General features: G+C 45.5%; 1 protein-coding gene across 1 annotated transcript; it reads right to left on the bottom strand.

Moving 5' to 3' along the window:
• Window positions 1-17,902: 17,902 nt before the first annotated feature.
• On the bottom strand, window positions 17,903-21,312 carry LOC311325624 (trypsin I-P1-like; the record flags this gene model as incomplete). The annotated part of the gene is made up of 5 exons (XM_084458345.1): window positions 17,903-18,025; window positions 18,235-18,411; window positions 19,245-19,389; window positions 20,738-20,954; window positions 21,261-21,312. The coding sequence occupies 5 exons, from the start codon at window positions 21,310-21,312 to the stop codon at window positions 17,903-17,905; spliced, it is 714 nt and encodes a 237-aa protein (XP_084314471.1).
• Between the last annotated feature and the right edge of the window lie 294 nt (window positions 21,313-21,606).

The raw sequence follows: 21,606 nt of genomic DNA, 5'->3' as shown, positions 1-21,606 counted from the left end.
TGAGGGGGGGTCAGTCCAGGGTTGGATACTGAGGCGTTCCCCGTTGTCTAGCCAGGGATGACATTGCTTGTGATGTGGATGAGGTGATGTCAGACCCTGACAGAAGGCGGGATCCAGAAACCATCCACCTCATCACTTACAATTCTATCTTTTGTTTACCATTGCCCTCAAATTTTAATGTAATTATCTGTTGCCAAGATTGTATTGATAACTGTACTGTAATTCGACTTTTCTTTATTGTAAAAAAGAACAGAAGCCTGTGTGAGAACATTAAAAAGGTATACTAAGTACTAAAGACGCCAGTGTTTTATATAAAGTACATCAGTTTTGTTGCTGGTTTGAAAGAATATTTCAACTGGTGCATGTGTGAATCATTTTGTTGCAAAAATGCCACTTTGAAAAAGGATTATTGGGTTTTGATTGCAGAGTTTCATTTTGACATAGAAGTGAGATGCTTCCCAAGTGTTTTCTTATGGCTTGTGTCGAGTTTTAACACAATGACAACCCCCCATACACACAAATGAACAGTCTCTACAATACCTCTCTCAGGTTATAAAATGTTTATTTAAAAAGGTTTATAAAAAAACAAGCAACATTCGGAAAAGTCATGGGTTTAAAATGCAGCTGTCCAGCCATCCAACCAACGTCAACACTCACCAACAAATATTTCACCAACATTTCCATCCCAGTTTTTGTTTCATGTGTGGTGCGCATTCCTTGCATTTAAAATAATCTAAAATCCAAAAAGATAGCCTACTTATTCCAATTTCTGATTGTAATCTCAATTTGTGCTGCTGTGATAACATTATAGCCTATTACTACTACTGTTCACATTATTTATCCATGTATGTTTTAAGAGATGAATGGTTGTAAACCCTGAACTCAACCAGGTTTATTGGAATTAATTTAAACAGTTCCCTTTGCAATCACCATCTCATTTACTTCATGTTGCTGCAAAAACATTCATACACCCTAATATTTATTCACAAGCACTAACTTCTGCATCAGGATTGCTGACAAGCAATCAAACATAGTCCTTTCCATCCCTCCTTTCACTCTCCTTTCCCCTTTTATTTTGAAGGAAATGTACAGTCTGTTTTGCAGATAATTTAACTGTGTCAAACTGATTGCAGAAACTGGGTGACAAATCAAGTGACCAATTAAAAGTCCCATTGATGTACTAGACTTGTTCTTACTGTTATGTTTCTCTGTGTGTGCAACTCTGTTTTGTTTTCTGCTCCTCCTGTTCTCGGTCCCACTCCCAGATTTCTGAGTGGATCCAGTTATAATTAATATAATTCAAAGCATTTTAATAAACATGAGCATTGTGATTTGTCATTTGTGTTTGTCACTGGATGTTATAAAAGTTATGTAAAAATGTGGTTACCTGGTGGTGCAGGTAATCAGTTCAATCAGTTATTGAATTTACGTACAGTAATTGAACAATTGAAATACTCCTGTTTTGAAATTATACCTACAGTATAGGTGTCTCAGTAATTACCCATTATATATGTGGCTATACTTTGCATGTATTTACCAGTTAAATGTTTAGTAATTGGTTGACTATGAAAGGAAGGGTTACCAAAAAAATGTTCAGAGTAAGTTAATTTATCAATAGAAATCCATAAGCATTGGGCCAAAGGGACAATAAACTACCGGTGGAATGGTGGTGGAGAAATAGCGGTATCTAATACGGATTACTAGTGGACCGCTGTCCCTGACGCTAATAATCCACCAGAGGTCCGCTTGCCATTCGATGAGCAAATGGCCAGGAATCCACCAGCGGATTCGGCCGGAGGTCCGCCAGCTCGTCCATCGGGGACCCGCTGTAGGTCCACTAGCCTTGTGTTATCTGGGTTTATCCCTTACATTTGTCCAGAAACAGAAGTTGAACCAATTGCAGCAAAATAGCTAACGTTAGAGGAATCATCAGTGTAACTGCTTTAGCCACTGACCGCTACCATTAATGTTATGGAAGCTGCTGCTAGTTGTTGTGAGCTCATGATCTTACTGGCTATCCTGGTCTTATTGTGCTGGATTAGCATTGGAAGCATTGGAACTGATGTGTCCAGGCGACAAGACCCATCTTTATTTATCAGACATTATTTCAAGTCATTTCCATTCACAGCTATTTCAGTGGCATGACTAGCTTCCGTCCTACCAGTCCTGAACAGAAACAAGCCAGTCACACACATAAGCCAGGCTGGACCTGGCCTAGTTTTTCCAAAGGTCTCTGGATCTGCCTAGTAAACTAGAACGCATCTCCGGATTTCAAGCACGAAAACATAGCCCCGGCTGTATCCCGATGCCTCCGGGTTCGAGCATCATTTTGGCCTTGGTAGTGTAACTGCTTGGTGCAAACGGAGGTGAAAACGCAAAAAAACGCAGTGTAATCCAGACCTAAGGCTATGGGTTCTGTCCTGTATGAACACACTGGTGTGTTTTTAAGTTTCCTGATTGACGGAAGTTCTTCCCACACAGGTCACAGTGGTATGGCTTCTCTCCTGTATGAACACGCTGGTGTATCTTTAACTCTCCTGACGTAGTGAAGTTCTTCCCACACTGGTCACAGTGGTATGGCTTCTCTCCTGTATGAACACGCTGGTGTCTCTTTAAGTTTGCTGACATAGTGAAGTTCTTCCCACACTGATCACAGTGGTATGGCTTCTCTCCTGTATGAACACGCTGGTGTGTCTTTAACTCTCCTGACGTAGTGAAGTTCTTCCCACACTGGTCACAGTGGTATGGCTTCTCTCCTGTATGAACACGCTGGTGCATCTTTAACTTTCCTGACGTAGTGAAGTTCTTCCCACACTGGTCACAGTGGTATGGCTTCTCTCCTGTATGAACACGCTGGTGTATCTTTAACTCTCCTGACGTAGTGAAGTTCTTCCCACACTGGTCACAGTGGTATGGCTTCTCTCCCGTATGAACATGCTGGTGTGTCTTTAACTCTCCTGACCTAGTGAAGTTCTTCCCACACTGGTCACAGTGGTATGGCTTCTCTCCCGTATGAACACGCTGGTGTGTCTTTAATTGTCCTGCATGAATGAAGTTCTTCCCACACTGGTCACAGTGGTATGGCCTCTCTCCTGTATGAACACGCTGGTGCATCTTTAAGCTTCCTGACATAGTGAAGTTCTTCCCACACTGGTCACAGTGGTATGGCTTCTCTCCTGTATGAACACGCTGGTGTGACTTCAAGCTGTCTAATTGAGTGAAGTTCTTCCCACACTGGTCACAGTGGTATGGCTTCTCTCCTGTATGAACACGCTGGTGTCTCTTTAAGTTTGCTGACATAGTGAAGTTCTTCCCACACTGATCACAGTGGTATGGCTTCTCTCCTGTATGAACACGCTGGTGTGTCTTTAACTCTCCTGACGTAGTGAAGTTCTTCCCACACTGGTCACAGTGGTATGGCTTCTCTCCTGTATGAACACGCTGGTGTATCTTTAACTCTCCTGACGTAGTGAAGTTCTTCCCACACTGGTCACAGTGGTATGGCTTCTCTCCTGTATGAACACGCTGGTGCATCTTTAACTTTCCTGACGTAGTGAAGTTCTTCCAACACTGGTCACAGTGGTATGGCTTCTCTCCTGTATGAACACGCTGGTGTATCTTTAACTCTCCTGACGTAGTGAAGTTCTTCCCACACTGGTCACAGTGGTATGGCTTCTCTCCCGTATGAACATGCTGGTGTGTCTTTAACTCTCCTGACCTAGTGAAGTTCTTCCCACACTGGTCACAGTGGTATGGCCTCTCTCCTGTATGAACACGCTGGTGCATCTTTAAGCTTCCTGACATAGTGAAGTTCTTCCCACACTGGTCACAGTGGTATGGCTTCTCTCCTGTATGAACACGCTGGTGTGACTTCAAGTTGTCTAATTGAGTGAAGTTCTTCCCACACTGGTCACAGTGGTATGGCTTCTCTCCCGTATGAACACGCTGGTGCATCTTTAAGTGTCCTGCTTGAATGAAGTTCTTCCCACACTGGTCACAGTGGTACGGTCTTGGCTTGTCTGTGTCTGTGTCTGTCTGTCTCTGGGCGGGAGCTGGTTTGAGGGGGGTGTTGGAGGTGGTGATAGGGAGTGATTGAGAGGAGAGAGTCTCTGGTCTGATCTCTCCGCTCCTCAGCAGAGAGATGTGGAGGTTGTCATGGCTCATCTTGATGTTCTTGTGGAGGTAGATCTGGGAGGTGTAGGTGAATGGGCACTGGGAGCAGGAGAACACCTGAGTCTGGGACAAGTGAGGGAGAGTGAAAGAGAGAGAGACAAACATTAAAAAGGATTCTCACACCTGTAGTACAATTTAATTTAGTGTATATAATTGAGTGATTATATGTAGCTAGTGGGAGGAAACACAACCACACCTTCAGATTGAGGACAGGAGAGAGAAAGATATGTAAGAGGGTCCTCTGCTGAGAGAGAGTGAGGGAGGGAAGGGAGAAACTGGAGGGAGAGAAGAGGACTGAAAAAATAAATGGGAGAGAGAGGAGAGAAAACAAGTACGAACACATTGAATCCCACAGCGTTACCAACTTAGATAGCTAAAATAAGATAGCCCGCACTCCTTAACGTTAGCCAACTTAGATAGCTAAAATAAGATAGCCCACACTCCGTAACGTTAGCACAGTCCAGCCTAACCCATCCCAGTCCAGCCTAACGCAGCCCAGTCCAGCCTAACCCAGTCCAGCCCAGCCCACCCAGCCCAGTCCAAAATATATAATGTCAGAAAATATCTTGTTGTATGTATTAATTTTAAATAAATTAACTTTAAATGTATATTTAATGGACAATAACGTTTTTCTTCTTATTTTAGACTGGGGTGCCTTGGGATTTTAAGTACTTATGAAGGGTGCAGTGACTGTAAAAAAGGTTGAGAAACGCTGGTATATATGGTGTGGCTCTGGGTGGTACCACAGTCATTTTTGTGTCTCTTAGCCTCTGACTGGTTGGCCACCCCTGCCCTAACGTTAGCAAACTTAGATTACATTAGTCATTTAGTAGACACTTTTATCCAAAGTGACCAATAACTGCATTTAATGTAGGAAAGGCCAATTTACTACTACTTGCCAGAAGTCACAAGTGCATCTCCTTTCTAAAATAAGTGACTAAGAGCAAAACCTTGTGCTGAAGGAAAAGTGCAAGAATAGCAATCTAAAATACAATAGGTGCTTAAAGCCTCTGGAAACTCAAATCCACAAAAGTCTTCTAACTATGTAATTTAGTGTATTATGTACATAATAAACATGTAAAAGTATTAGCAATTATTTTTTATCAAAATTCGAAATATTCTCATTTAAGTTTTTGTAACATTCCTGACAGTGGGTTTGAAATGGGCGTTCGTTTAATGTGACATCATTATATCCGAGATCCAATCATTAAAAAATGCATGTTAGTAAGTCCTACCTCCCTGCTAAATCTGCCTCGTCGACAGCAAATTTGCAGCTAGCTAACATATTTGATCCAGTGTAGTATCTTTGTCTATTTTTTTATCTATCCATCTACCGGTATCTATTTTTATCTATCCTCTATCTCCCCACCCTGTGCACCATCATGATTGTTTGTGCTGTCCCTGGGTGCTCATCGGTGAGATGACAACAAGTCATTCTTTAGTTTTCCAACTGTGTTGGATTTAGAGAAACAGTGGACCGTGTTTTTGGTGAGCCGTGGTGGAGCAGTCCAGAAACATACCTTCATATGCTGCCCTCATTCATTAAATTCTGCCAGAAAGCCATGGGTTTTGCACAACGGCTATGTCTTGTAGCTGGAGCAGTACCCTCTCTCCCTTCACTTCAGCCTCTCCCCGATGCCCAGAGCCTAGAGATCGATCATGTAAGTTACTTGCTAATGATAAAGTTTAAGTAAATATTCCACGTTTATTGTTTACCTCACCTTCTTCTAAAGAAATCTAACATTGTTAGCTTGCCAACGCAGTGCTTTGTAGCTGCTTAGCAGCCTAATAATGTTAGCGCTAGCTAGTATGGTTAGAACTAGCTGTGGCTAACTAATTCTACTAATGGATAGAAAAGCATTTTGTAACTCAACATTCAGTGATCCATTAAAATGAATTATTTGGAGATGGCAGGGCTTCTACTGTATTTCTGCATCCTCTGAGAATTGAGTATCTGACTGCTCAAACATATACGGCTGGACTTTTAGTTGCTGTGCATGGTGCGTTGCTAGTTTTGATGAGATTGTTTGTCAATGGCGGATCAAAATGTCAATCAAATCCTGATCTGACACGCCCACAATTCCTGAGAAATGGTCTAGAGAGCAAAATGAGATGTTTTTGAACACTTTTTTCGAAGGGTTCTGAACGTTTATTTTAACTCAGATTTTTGTGGATGCTTAAAGAGACACTAACATTTGATATCATATATGCATTTTTACTATTTCAAGCCAAGTTTCCAGAGGCTTTAAGAGGGAGGATCGTTGTAGTACTTCTTGAAGAGATGAGTTGAGCCTGCGGTGAAAGATGGGCAGCGATTCTGCTGTCCTGACGTCAGTGGGCAGTTCATTCCACCACTGCGGGGCCAGGACAGAGAAGAGCCCTGACCGTGTCGATTGACCGTAGGGGCCTCAGAGTGACGGAGCAACCAGTCGCCCCAAGGTAGCAGAGCGTAGCGGTCGGGATGAGAACAGTCCAGCTGTACAGAGAGCATGCACGTGTCCCCAAATTCAAATCCCAACTGACACTGTGAGCATCCTCTCATTCACTCAATGGAAAGGCATGTCCGATTCAGACAGCTCTCTCTCAAAAAGTATAAAGGTCACAGCCTAGATATTGACACCGTAGGAATCCTGAGAAAATGCTGAACATTTCAGGCTATGATATGTCCGTGTAGCTTAAAAACTGTAGGCATGGCAACGAGTTAGAAAAAGAGTAAAAATGCAAAATGAGCAGCTCAAAAGGTAGTGTGGGCCCATACGTTTCAATGGGGAGCACAGTTGCCGAACAAATCGTCATACCGTGAAAACTATAAGTCACACAGCTTAGATACTTATATTGTACGAATCAGCACAGTTGTGTGAATGTTTTGATGTATAATGTGTGTGTGAGCTTTCAAAACTGTAGGAGTGCCAGCAGTTTACAAATTGTGTGAATATTTTCAAAGCAACAGCTGCCACCACTCCAAAAACATAATGATACTGAACATTCCACCAGCAGTTTCAATGGCACAAAAATTACTATTAAAAGTTAAATTACTAAAAAACTATAAAAAATATCAAAAATCTGAATACATCCGGGAAACAGCTAAAGACGATGAACATTTTAAAGTTTGAATGAAGTTTCTAGCACAAAGTATGAAGAAGTAGTTAAGGGCCAAAAAACTGGGGAGAATTATAATAATAAAGAAAGAAAGAAAGAAATAGTGGGAATATCACAAGTTGGGCTAGCTTCTGCAAGCTAGCCCACCTAATAACGTTAGAGGGGTGGAATAGGCCTTATGCACGCGCCGGGAATAATAAAGAGTCTTATTCCAGCCAGATGTGTCCTGAAATGCCTGTCCTTAAAATGATTGGGGTATATAACAATTGAAAGTGTTATCATTGATTAGCTATGTCAATAAATGAAAAGTAGTCTTGAGCTTCGAGTAACTTCACAGCGCTTAGCTAACTAGCTAGCTAACGTTAGCTCGCTAGCTACTAGCTACAATCACGGAGGTCATTTTTAGTCTAATTTTTTATCTTTTTTCACAAATCTGGATGATTACATATATGACAACTAGCAATACATATAGCATGGAGGTATATAGGCTGTAGTGGACTCTAATTCCCAGAATACCTGCGGCAGACCCGTTTCCAGAATGAAATGCCAGGGGGGGCATTCAATATGTTAGGGGGGGCACACACAAATTGTTTGGGTGCTTTTAAGCCCGTTTTAAGTCGTTTTTCAGCCAGATTTAGAGGGATATCTCATTTCTCATTGTTATTCTAAGTTCTCACCGACACCTACCTCTGTGTGTTTTTGACATACGTGTATATCTATCTATCCGTCTGTCTGTCTACCTACCTTACCATTACCATATCTTTGGAATGTCTCCTCACTGCTCTGAATTCATAAAAACTGTCAAAATAAGTTGATTGCTGTTATATGGAGAATATGCAAAAACATTTTTGTAAAACCTTTTTAAATAAAAAAAACACTAAACGTATCAAGTCCATCATAAGTGATTCAAAGTACTGTACATGCAAAAGGGCATCCCTGTTGTGCAAACAAATAAACAAGTTTTCCCCAAAAGAAAATTGCAGCTTATGAAACTAGCATCTTCAGCCTTATTTGACGAGTCACTTAACCAGCCAACTCTCCTCTCCAGATAGGTGGGGTGACCTGAGAACCTAAACCCTGGGTGGATAATTGTAAAGTTAAAACACGTTCAAAACGATTGTAATTACTAAAATGTTTTTATCAAGGCAACTAAGTCCTGGCGTCTGGTGGGTCCTAGAACCGGGTAAGTCAGGACAATTTTGGGAGGGATGCGCTTTCAAAGCCCTGATGGGAGGTTTCACAGCACCAGAAGGGCGCTGAGCAGTGGCATTTTATATGCAAAAAACATACAGAAACAACCAAGCTTTTAGGGACACACTAAATAAACTACAGAGCCATTATATGACAACAATGGCCAAGCACCACGAAGAGGAATGACAGAACGATAAAATACACCCCCTTAGGGCACAGCACTGAATAGCCTACTCCCTCACTAATCAGTGTTTAGACTACTAGCCTCCTTATGGCGCGTTCCAGGCAACCCGTAACTTCCCACCCGGCAACTGGGAGTACATCGATCTGTACGAGTTCACGGGTGGGAAGTTACGGGTTTGACTGCCATTCCAGAGCATTTTCACGTGTAGGAGGTCGGAAAAACACGAGTTACGGGTTATTAATACGCTCTCGAGTGCTGATTAAATCCAGGCAAAGCTAAACGCACAGCCATAACAACTGGTAATTAATCACAAAATACCTACCTTATATCGTAACCCAAACTCGTTTAATCCACTTCATTTTGTAATCAATTTTCAACAAATAGCCTACTCAAGATCTGTTTTCAATGTTCATTGATGCTGCCAGTAGCTATATAGCTAAAGTGGGTCACGTGATTGACCAATAGGTGATGTGAATGACGGGACAGTCAAGTTGCATCATTTTACCTGGCCTACAATGTTAAGTGAATAACGAGCTAGTAAGACCGGTCAACGGACCGTAACGTGGACTGTATTTTCATGAGGACTGTAGGGGGAGACGGAGCACTACCAAAACCCTAAACACGGATGTAAATGAAGCGATATGGCAGAATACAAGACGCATTTAAGTCAAAAACAGTCGATTTTCGTGCCTTCTTTCACTGAAAGAAAGCGCACAGATCAAGTTTTATTTGTATTTGTATGGGTAGCCTAAGCCAAGGAGCAATCACCACTACTTCTGAATCTTCTGACATCCACTAATAATTCATCCCATGTAAGCAAGTTTTTGCACTATGTCGTTAACATTACCAAAAATAACCGCACGGAATGAATGATCTGCCCTACTCTGCCTGGGATTGGCTAATATGGTGCCTTCCTTGGTTGAGATTGGTCAGGTTTTAGTGGTCAGTTCGATTGGTTAAAGTATATCAGGGTAAGCCAATCAGATGCAGAATAGCCCGGGGTCATTCCGTCATCACAGAGATTCGTACGTCTTTCGCGTTTCGTTCAGGGCGGGCCAGCTGATTCAGTGGGCGGGCCTGGCCCCCAAATGCCCGCCCTTGGAGACGGGACTGACCTGCGGTGCGGTCCTATTTCCCGGGTCCTATTTCGGCGGCTGCAAGGCTGCAGCTGGATACTATTGGTCGGGATGGGGTACAGGTCTGATCATGGCCTGGAGGTAGGAGGGGGTACAGGGTCTGACCATGGCCTGGAGGTAGGAGGGGGTACAGGGTCTGATCATGGCCTGGAGGTAGGAGGGGGTACAGGGTCTGACCATGGCCTGGAGGTAGGAGGGGGTACAGGGTCTGATCATGGCCTGGAGGTAGGAGGGGGTACAGGGTCTGATCATGGCCTGGAGGTAGGAGGGGGTACAGGTCTGATCATGGCCTGGAGGTAGGAGGGGGTACAGGGTCTGATCATGGCCTGGAGGTAGGAGGGGGTACAGGGTCTGATCATGGCCTGGAGGTAGGAGGGGGCTGTTCCTTTCATTGTCCTGTAAACTAGCGCCAGAGTTTTAAACAGCATGGTAGAAGCCACAGCGCGCCACGCGTTTCTTTGTTCCCCAGAATCAAATAGCCTCTGTTAAAGAACCATTCCACATTTACTAGAGCACTTTAGAGTGCTCGGGAATAAAAATGCATGACTCTTTGACAGAAATATATCCACCACATCGGCAATAATCATTTCAATACGGTGTTACTCAATAAGAAAAGAACGCGCCTTCCGTTTTGGAGTTAGCACAGATGGTGGCCTCTAGTTGTGTTATTAATGTCGTTATGCGGCCAAGCTCTCCACTTAATGAACCAGCGAGTTAAAGAAGCGAAAGCGCGCAGCTCCGACCAGCAACAGCGAGATGACCTGAGAACTGACCGCATGTCGGTGTCTGTTCGTTCCACCGCTTCCCTCTCAGCATGGTCATACTAAACAGCTTGATGAATTCTGAAATTAAAGATAAATAAACTATTTTTTTTATTTTAGCCTTTATTTAACCAGGAAAGGTCCCATTGAGATTAAACATCTCTTTTTCAAGAGAGACCTGGCCAAGACGGGCTGCAGTGCAATCAAACACAGAGTTACAGACTACTATTCTACTATTCTGTTTTGATCAATTCAAGTTTGTATAGCCTATAACTCTCCCCTGGACTCAAATTCAAAAACAGTAACCCTCCCCTGGACTCGAATTTAAAATAAAACCAGTAGTCTAACCCTCCCTTGGACTAAAAGTGTGACCCTCTCCTGTTTTCCTCCAGTGACCCCCTGGTTGGATTGGCTCCAGGATTAAAATCAAAGGGTTTTAAAGAACAAGGGAATGGAGGCGAAATTCACTTCTTGAACTGAAGCCCCAAACTGTTGCGCTCTAATTCTTCAAAATAAAAAATAACATACAACTTACCGAATTGAGGATTGTCGTAGCCTACAGTGAAAGGCTAGTGAGTAGGTTGTGATGGAAACGTTTGTTTACTCAAAAAGAATAAAGAGCTTGTCTCTTGTTTTCTTCTGATCAATAAGATCTTTGCAATAGCGAATCTTTACAGGCGTAACAAACAGTGCTCGACGGTGAAACGTTCCCAAGGTAGAGAGAGAGATTACAAACACAATTTATATACACTTCTAGTCGTGACTGCTAGTCTTTTCAAAGCTCTTAACCAATCAGTGAAAGCCCGGAACAATGACGCGTTTCACTGTTCAGATCCTGTCTAGAGCCCGCCTCCTGAGACAGGAAAGATGCTTCAACATTAGGTTCACGACGCCCTCTTCTGGATATGTAATGGTAGTGACCAGTTCTGACTTAACCATGACATTATTATCCTGACATGCATTATGCGTGACCCCTTTATTTATTTGAGGTCTTATATGAATGTCCAGTGCTGACCATGTTCCTCCTTGTTTTAAAAAGGCGCCGTCTCCTCTTGTTCTTTAGTCCTGGACCAGGGCTACTTGTTCTTTCCTTTCCATTCATTTCAATATGAGAGGTGTGACCGCAAGACTGACGACCACTTCATCCAGACAATACGTAGACTAGATGGTTCCCAAGTGTGAATGTCTGCTCTCCAACTTCAGCGCTATTGAAAAGCTGAATTCCTCCTCATTCTCACTAGAAGTGCTAACGGGCTAAATCACCAGCAACTGAAACTGACTTCTTAGGTTTGGTTTTTGTATTTAAAAAAATAAAAATAAATCATAAGTGGGCTCAGTCCTATACTATTTGCACCCTAAATTGTCCCTCAGTCATCAAAACTTTGATATAGCCTCGCTTTAGGAGAGCATAATCAAACCTGCTCTCCGCTTTGTTTAGCATACTCACTGCTGCCGCCCATGTTGGGGATGATGCATTACATTACATTATTTACCTGTTTTAAAGTGAAAAATTTGCCATAGTTAATAACTCACCGTAAATGTTCTCCCGCTAATCAGATACCTCAACCCGAGTCTCAACACCATTTAAGATGTAATGCATCATCCCCGACATGGGCGGCAGCAGTGAGTAGACTAAACAAAGCAGAGAGCGCCAATTTGCCAGTAGAAGAAGACAGTCGATGCGCTGTGGATATTAGCCATTTAAGTGTTGAGGCCCCTTGACATAAAAGCAGGGAAAATAAAATGGCCAATAAAGATAAGTGTTATGAATTCATGTTTATTTCACAATTGAACACATTTACACATTTCTTTGCTTTACGTTCTATGAAAACAAACAACCAGAAAACATGTCATTAAGCATGGTGTTATATGCAACATGTCATAAAGCAAGGTGTTATATGCAACAGAAGGTCTACTACTTTCATCACGTCAAAATACTTTCTACTTTGTGGGGTCAGAGAAAACAGTGATGTCACAGAAATATATGAACTAATCAGCAATTCCACCACTATCCCCCAAAATGACCCAATCAATTCCACCACTATCCCCCAAAATGACCCAATGAATTCCACCACTATCCCCCAAAATGACCCACTCATTTGGAGCAGAGGAAGTTCCTTCTCTCTCCACAGTCCCTGGTTCCCCAGGGCCGCCCCCCCCTGGGCAGGGTGCCACAGCGAGCGTCGGCAGCGGGGCAGAGAGGCTCCGCCCCCCCCTCCCAGGACCGGTGCTGTAGAGGGTCCCCGTTCACCCACATCCACCAGCCCGCCACGTAGCGCAAACCCGTCCACACGTGATCCGTCTGGGCCTGCGTCATCAGGGCCTGGGCCTAGAGGGGGTGGGCGGGTTGGAATCACGTTAGAAATTCAGCATCATGTCGGTCAACATTTATCTGCGATGGAAGCCAAAATAATCACATTTGGTTCACCTGGTGTTTTTGGAGCCGAAATGATTAGTAATTGTGTCGTATGTGTTGTCATGCACGCCTGTTCCAAGGATTTCCTACAGATCTGTTAAGACCTCGCTGACGTGGTAGCACCCCCTACCCCTCTCTCACCTGCTGGTCTTCCTCTGGAGAGAGCAGGCTGGAGAGATCAGCGTAGTTCTTCCTGCAGTGCTCCAGAGCCTCCTCCCATGTCTTGGTCTCTCTCACCAGAACCATCCCCAGATCAAAGCACACAAAGGGGCGTTCCTGTCTGCACTCCTCTCTGTACCAGCTCTTACCACGCTGCGACACAATCACACACAAGCCGTTTGTTTTGTTAAGTTTTCTTTCTCCCCAATTGGTAAATGGTGATTCCCAGTCCCCTGACCACTTCCACCCTGTCTTAGAACTCTCTCTGTGCAGACCAATCCATACATTACGATCCTTTGACCTATGGCCCAAAGCAGTGTGAGCCAGCTGGTCTGCCTCCTGCTGGTTGCTGATGAAAGCCAGGTCGGTGTGGCTCTTCCTGCAGTAGAGCTGAGCCTCTCTCCAGGTCTTCTTCTCTTTAATCAGGTGGTATTCTCTAGGCAGACCGAAGGTGACCGCGCTCAGAGCCCAGATCAGGAGTCCCGCCAAGCTGCTCCTACCCTCCATGACGCTGCTAGTGTCAGCTGGAGCGAGCTGGACCTGCTGGCCGTCTTATACAGTACCTGGCCCCCGTTCACCTGCACACCCAACCCACCAATCACTGACCTCGGCCAAACACTGCACCCACCAATGAGCACTCTCCATCTGTTTACCTCTCTCTCTCTCTCTCTCTCTCTCTCTCTCTCTCTCTCTCTCTGGACATTACACTCCTTCTCTCTTTGCAAATGTACTCTTTTCTTTTCACACAAATATTTCCAGTCATGCAGAACTCTCTGGGAGGGGACCTTCAGTCCTGTCACCACGGTCACATCTCCAGGCTGGTCCTGGTGGCCCTCGGGACACTGGCTGCCCTCTCCTGTCCCTGTTACCACGGTCACATCTCCAGGCTGGTCCTGGTGGCCCTCGGGACACTGGCTGCCCTCTCCTGTCCCTGTCACCACGGTCACATCTCCAGGCTGGTCCTGGTGGCCCTCGGGACACTGGCTGCCCTCTCCTGGCTGGGCTGTGACCTGAGCAGCTGAGTAGCTGAGCCCCCTCTCCTCACGTGTTTGGCTCAGGAGACAGTCTAGTCTATGTATAGTCTCAGAATAGTCTATGTATAGTCTCAGAATAGTCTATGTATAGTCTCACAATAGTCTATGTATAGTCTCACAATAGTCTATGTATAGTCTCACAATAGTCTATGTATAGTCTCAGAATAGTCTGTGTATAGTCTCACAATAGTCTGTTTCTGTCACTCGCCACACCTTTCAGAACAGACAACATGAGGAAGGCCGAGCGTTAAGTTACTGGAATTGAGCTGATTGACCCTTTTCAGCCATGTTGTTTTCTCTGCTCCCTTCTCTAGTCAAATCAGGCCAATCACATGTCTGCATCTCAAACAAATCTGCCGCGCATGGCTGCAATCTACTGATGTTAGAAGACAGTATTTACATGTCCTTATGAAGCCCTTCCTGGCTGATCACCATCGTGGCTCGTTCTGTAGGTCGGTTGGCGGGTCGGTTGGTGGGTCAGTCCACAAACATGTCCATAAAAGAGCAACACTGCTGTTGGCTTCACCACAGCTGTTACTATTTCACTATTCAATATTCTTAGACTTAAGGTGCCAACTTGCTGCCACCTTCCTCATGTTGATCAGACACTTCTGATATTTCTGAGGTCAAGGGTAGAGGAATCAGACTGCGATGTCGTCCACCCCATATCTGCTTGTGCAGCAGAACCACTCTTCCAGGAGAGCGTTCCTGACCGAGCCTACTGGGCCTGGTTATGTCCTCCTTGATGGGCCTGGTTATGTCCTCCTTGATGGGCCTGGTTATGTCCTCCTTGATGGGCCTGGTTATGTCCTCCTTGCAGTGAGGAAACCCTGTTGACGTCTTAGTAGGGTCCTTCTCTAGAGAAACATCTAGGATTTCAGTGTATTTGGACTGGCAAGATTGCAGTCCACGTTTTCTTGAATTATACTAACTTTATATTCAAGAGTAATACTCAGGAATGTCCTCCTCATCATCAGACCACACACAGATTCCCTCTTTCCTCCATGAGCCGTTGTTGTTGTTGTGTTGCTTTTGATGCTTTGTTACAGTTGCAGTAGCCGTCGTTACCATGGCGACGTCGAACAGAACGAGTCAGCGAAAGCCGAGACGGCTGTTTTTGCGGAGATGTGTGGATGGCGAGTTTTTGTGCGTGGCTGGCCAGCTGCGCAGCTAGAACTCATGGGTACCAAATGTACTCCTGGAGCCATATTTGTGCCCTACACAGGTGTGTCAATTTGTCTGATTGCAGAGGATTCCATCACTAAAGCCAATTAGACCACTTGATACACCTGTGGAGGACACAAAGATGGCAGGTCTTGGACTACATTTGGTACCCATGAATAGCAAATGCCCAGTAGTCGTCAGTGCCTTGTTGACCTGCAGTTCTATGTTGCTACCACAAGAGCATTTACCGTTTTCGGCCACAGGAGGGCAGCAACAGGCTTAGATAGACTGTTCCTTGTTCAGTTTCAGCAATTCAATGAATATTTGAGTTAGGCTATTTAGTTTATTTGTGTATTTCTGTTAGTTATACATTATATTTCGTTATTATTTCAGAGACCACACACTCACTGTCTGTTTATGTAAGTGAAGAGAATTCAGATTCAGGGGCTGAGCCTTCAGGCTTCAAAGGTGTTTATTTGTTTCAGAGTTGTTTTTCTAACTATACATTTCCTTATTGTTAATCAGTGCAATGGTAATAGCATCGATGTAAAACGAGGTTCATAGATAGCCAATCACAGCCCAGATATCCGCTATGGCACTTTGTTTAAAATGGATACTTGACCTTTCTTTTTTCTCACAAACCATTTTTTCATGATTTCAGGAAATGCATCTCCATATGCGTCTGCTGGCCGGGATCTTCCCAGCATGCCTGGCGGCGGTTCTTTCTCCGGAGAACGTCTTAGCAGGGCGCAAGCAGAGAACGTCTTAGCAGGACGCAAGCGGAGAACGTCTTAGCAGGGCGCAAGGTCTTAGCAGGACGCAAGCAGATGCAAACTGTGCAGATATGCAAACATAAGGCTAAACCTCAGGCTAGGTTCATTCCCAATCTGAATATCCAAAACAGACAAGCAAGCAGCACGGAGAGAGACTACATCCTGAGAGAGACTACATCCTGAGAGAGACTACATCCTGAGAGAGACTACATCCTGAGAGAGAGAGACTACATCCTGAGAGAGACTACATCCTGAGAGAGAGTACATCCTGAGAGAGAGTACCTCCTGAGAGAGAGAACATCTGTCCCAGAACCAGAACTCTACCCTGAGACTGTCCTAGAACCAGAACTCTACCCTGAGACTGTCCTAGAACCAGAACTCTACCCTGAGACTGTCCTAGAACCAGAACTCTACCCTGAGACTGTCCTAGAACCAGAACTCTACCGTGAGACTGACCTAGAACCAGAACCCTACCCTGAGACTGTCCTAGAACCAGAACTACCCTGAGACTGTCCTAGAACCAGAACTCTACCCTGAGACTGTCCCAGAACCAGAACTCTACCCTGAGACTGTCCTAGAACCAGAACTACCCTAAGACTGTCCTAGAACCAGAACTCTACCCTGAGACTGTCCCAGAACCAGAACTATCCTGAGACTGTCCCAGAACCAGAACTATCCTGAGACTGTCCTAGAACCAGAACTCTACCCTGAGACTGTCCTAGAACCAGAACTACCCTGAGACTGTCCTAGAACCAGAACTCCACCCTGAGACTGTCCCAGAACCAGAACTCTACCCTGAGACTGTCCCAGAACCAGAACTACCCTGAGACTGTCCTAGAACCAGAACTCTACCGTGAGACTGTCCTAGAACCAGAACTCTACCCCGAGACTGTCCTAGAACCAGAACTCTACCATGAGACTGTCCCAGAACCAGAACTCTACCGTGAGACTGTCCCAGAACCAGAACTCTACCCCGAGACTGTCCTAGAACCAGAACTCTACCCCGAGACTGTCCTAGAACCAGAACTCTACCATGAGACTGTCCTAGAACCAGAACTCTACCCTGAGACTGTCCTAGAACCAGAACTACCCTGAGACTGTCCTAGAACCAGAACTCTACCCTGAGACTGTCCTAGAACCAGAACTCTACCCTGAGACTGTCCTAGAACCAGAACTACCCTGAGACTGTCCTAGAACCAGAACTCTACCGTGAGACTGTCCTAGAACCAGAACTCTACCCCTAGACTGTCCTAGAACCAGAACTCTACCGTGAGACTGTCCTAGAACCAGAACTCTACCCTGAGACTGTCCTAGAACCAGAACTACCCTGAGACTGTCCTAGAACCAGAACTCTACCGTGAGACTGTCCTAGAACCAGAACTCTACCATGAGACTGTCCTAGAACCAGAACTCTACCCTGAGACTGTCCTAGAACCAGAACTCTACCCTGAGACTGTCCTAGAACAAGACTCATTAGCACTTGTAACTACTCTTTATATTGAGTCAAAACATATGCAATCCAATGTTTTGCTGTTACCATGGAAACAGATGCCTGAAGTCATGTGACTGTACTACTGTATATGGAGTCATTTAAATCAAATGAAGAAATATATTAAATCATGGCTCCAATTCACTGACACCAGTTTATTCATAAAGTACTGTGGTGTGATCTGCATCCATCTCTCATAGGACATGGTTTCCACATCCCTCCGGGAATTGTCTTCTTTCTTCATCTGTGTGTGTGTGTGTGTGCGTGTGTGTGCGTGCGTGTGTGTGTGTGTGTGTGTGTGTGTGTGCGCGTGTGTGTGTGTGTCACACACACCTGTTGGCTGTGAGGACTTGGTGGATCCAGTCCAGGTAGTGTGTAACAGAGGTGTAAACTCCGGGGTACTCCCTCTGGCCACACCCCGCTCCCCAGGAGACCACGCCCACCAGCTGGGTACCACACACCAGTGGCCCTCCCGAGTCTCCCTGCACACACACACACACACACACACACACACACACACACACACACACACACACACACACACACACACACGTCTTCTCAGTTGTAGCAGGGATATTTTGCTGCTCACTTCCTTCATCCACCAGCAGAGGGCAGTGCCTCACTTCGCTTGCCCTGGGAATTCATTCACACGTACCAAGCAGCCGTCCCTCCTGCCTCGCGGGTCCCCAGCGCAGAGCATCCTGTCTGTGATCACGCCCCGGTAGGAGTGGTTACAGAGCCCCGCCTCCTGGACGCTGACGTTGGCGGCCCTCAGCAGGCTGGAGGCGGAGCCCCCCTCGCTGGTGAGACCGAACCCAGAGACCAGGCAGCTCTGGCCAGCCGGCACATGATCAGCGGCCCCCTGGGAGATCCACCAGGCCCACCCTCTCCCCCAGGACCGCAACCCGGATCAGCTGGGGGGGGAGAGAGAGCCTGCAGGGGTCAGACAGACAGCTTCTCCTCATGGCCGTTGACTGACCAATGAGATACTGGACATGAACACTAAAGATATCTGACCAATGAGATACTGGACATAAACACTAAAGATATCTGACCAATGAGATACTGGACATAAACACCCTAAAGATATCTGACCAATGAGATACTGGACATAAACACAAGATATCTGACCAATGAGATACTGGACATAAACACTCTAAAGATATCTGACCAATGAGATACTGGACATAAACACTCAAGATATCTAAGGTGTAAATTCTGTTTCTCTCCACAGTTCAGTCTGTGCCTCCACCCGTTCTGATGACCACTCGACTGGTCAGACCAATCACAAGCGCTCATCTGATATGGGGCGGGTTTGATATGAGGACTGTACCCACTTGATACTGTATGATGACTAGTCCACGCTTCATTGCTCTGATTGGTTGTAAGCCTGTCTAATTGTGATTGGTTGTCAGCCTGTCTAATTGTGATTGGTTGTCAGCCTGTCTAAAAATAGAAATAGAAATAGAAAATGAAGGAAATCGAATATGAACTGAGAACCTCGACCTTTTGCATTTTTGAGAATTGTGTGAGGTGAAGCCGGGCTAAGATCAACCCCCTGCTGGGTACAGATGAGAACCATGATGTTCTCCACCAGTGAGAACCCCCCCCCCCCGTTGGTTCTAGTCTCTACTGGGCTGGTTTGTGAGTGTGGGACACGCCTACCTTGATCAGCATGATGTCATGGTGGATGACATCACTGGCGTTGTAGGACGGATGTCTGCAAATCCGGCTCACCCGAATCCTCTGGCTCCTCCTACCCCTTACCCACAATCCTCCACTGCCCAGGTCCACGGTCATTCTGGAAGCTCTGGGGGGTTTTAGGAGAGAGAGAGCTGAGCTCTAATGATGACGGTGCAGATTGTACTAGGCCTTCGTTATGTTTAGCGCTCTTCTAGACTGCAATTAGAGTGAGTGAGGCTACATGCATGCAGTCTAATTAGCCTATCAGTGTTCATCTAAAGTCAAGGCAGGTTTATTTGTAGAGCACATTTCAACAACAAGGCAATTCAAAGTGCTTTACATGAGACGTTAAAAGCATCAAGACAATATGCAAGAAACACAAAAGGTCATATAAAATGAAATGTAAAAAAAGCATTTAGAAGGCATTTAAAACAACAATGTAAAGTGTGAGTAACAATGGTGACCAGGCCAAGAAGACCCTGGAAGTGATCCACTCAGGACTAAGGAGGATGAAAGATGCCATTATCTACAACTACAGCATGTCTGAGATCAGTTATCTTATAACTACAGCATGTCTGAGGTCAGTTATCTCATAACTACAGCATGTCTGAGGTCAGTTATCTCATAACTACAGCATGTCTGAGGTCTAGTTATCTCATGACTACAGCATGTCTGAGATCAGTTATCTCATGACTACAGCATGTCTGAGATCAGTTATCTCATAACTACAGCATGTCTGAGATCAGTTATCTCATGACTACAGCATGTCTGAGGTCAGTTATCTCATGACTACAGCATGTCTGAGGTCAGTTATCTTATAACTACAGCATGTCTGAGGTCTAGTTATCTCATGACTACAGCATGTCTGAGGTCAGTTATCTCATGACTACAGCATGTCTGAGATCAGTTATCTCATGACTACAGCATGTCTGAGATCAGTTATCTTATAACTACAGCATGTCTGAGATCAGTTATCTCATGACTACAGCATGTCTGAGGTCAGTTATCTCATGACTACAGCATGTCTGAGGTCTAGTTATCTTATAACTACAGCATGTCTGAGATCAGTTATCTTATAACTACAGCATGTCTGAGGTCAGTTATCTTATAACTACAGCATGTCTGAGGTCAGTTATCTTATAACTACAGCATGTCTGAGATCAGTTATCTTATAACTACAGCATGTCTGAGATCAGTTATCTTATAACTACAGCATGTCTGAGGTCTAGTTATCTCATGACTACAGCATGTCTGAGGTCTAGTTATCTTATAACTACAGCATGTCTGAGATCAGTTATCTTATAACTACAGCATGTCTGAGGTCTAGTTATCTCATGACTACAGCATGTCTGAGGTCAGTTATCTCATGACTACAGCATGTCTGAGATCAGTTATCTTATAACTACAGCATGTCTGAGGTCTAGTTATCTTATAACTACAGCATGTCTGAGGTCTAGTTTTCGCGGCGGACTCACGGGATATAGCAGTGTGCGGCGGAGAGCACCCAGCTGGGGCTGATCACAGCGCCGCCGTAGTAGTGGGACTTCTTCCTGAGCAGCGCGGCCTGATATGGAACGCCGCTCCGCAGGTCGCCTCCCACGATGCGGCTGCCGCCTCCGGCTTCGTAATCGTCGTCGTGGTCACCAGCGTAGTCCAGGTCCTCCAGGGCGCCATCCTCCCACGCCGGGACGCCTCAAGACAAGACGCACGCCTCCCTGTTACACTGCAGCGCCACAATTACACACACACACCCCTCAAAACTCACTCCACACCACTGGACATCCAGGTCACGGCACCAATGTAACCCATCTGTTTCGGCATGCCCGGGTTAGAACCCAGATCTCCCGCTTGGGAGGCGGACGCGCTGACAGGTGCGCCAATAGGGACGTCCTTCTTGGAGAGACTGTCAGTTTCACCAGCTACTCCACGTTTCTCTCTGTCTCACCTGTTATATGACGCCATCATGTTACATGTCGCACAACACATCAGGTGAGTCACCTGTAGAGCGCAGCAGCAGAAGGAACAGAGCCAGAACCAGAACCAGAACCATGGCAGTCTGGCGACGCAGCGTCACTCAGTCCGCGCAGGTGCGACAGACGGAGCAGGACCAGCTGTAATCAGTACCACCTAATTTCCTGAGACTCGTAGCCTACAGCTGACTTTAATTGCCACAAGACCGCGCAGCATCCAAGAGCTGGTCAGAGACCACGTGAGGGGTGAGGTGGGGGGGGGGAGCTGGTCAGAGACCACGTGAGGGGTGAGTGGGGGGGGGGGGGGGGGGGGGGTAGAAGCCGCGTCCCCGGCAGAGAGCTGCGCTGAGCTCCGCCCCGGTCCAGACATGGAG

This window comes from Borostomias antarcticus (genome assembly GCF_949987555.1).
Source record: "Borostomias antarcticus genome assembly, chromosome: 24".
Lineage (NCBI taxonomy): Eukaryota > Metazoa > Chordata > Actinopteri > Stomiiformes > Stomiidae > Borostomias > Borostomias antarcticus.
The sequence above is the reverse complement of the archived record's forward strand: the minus strand, read 5'-3'. Positions and strand labels throughout refer to the sequence as shown.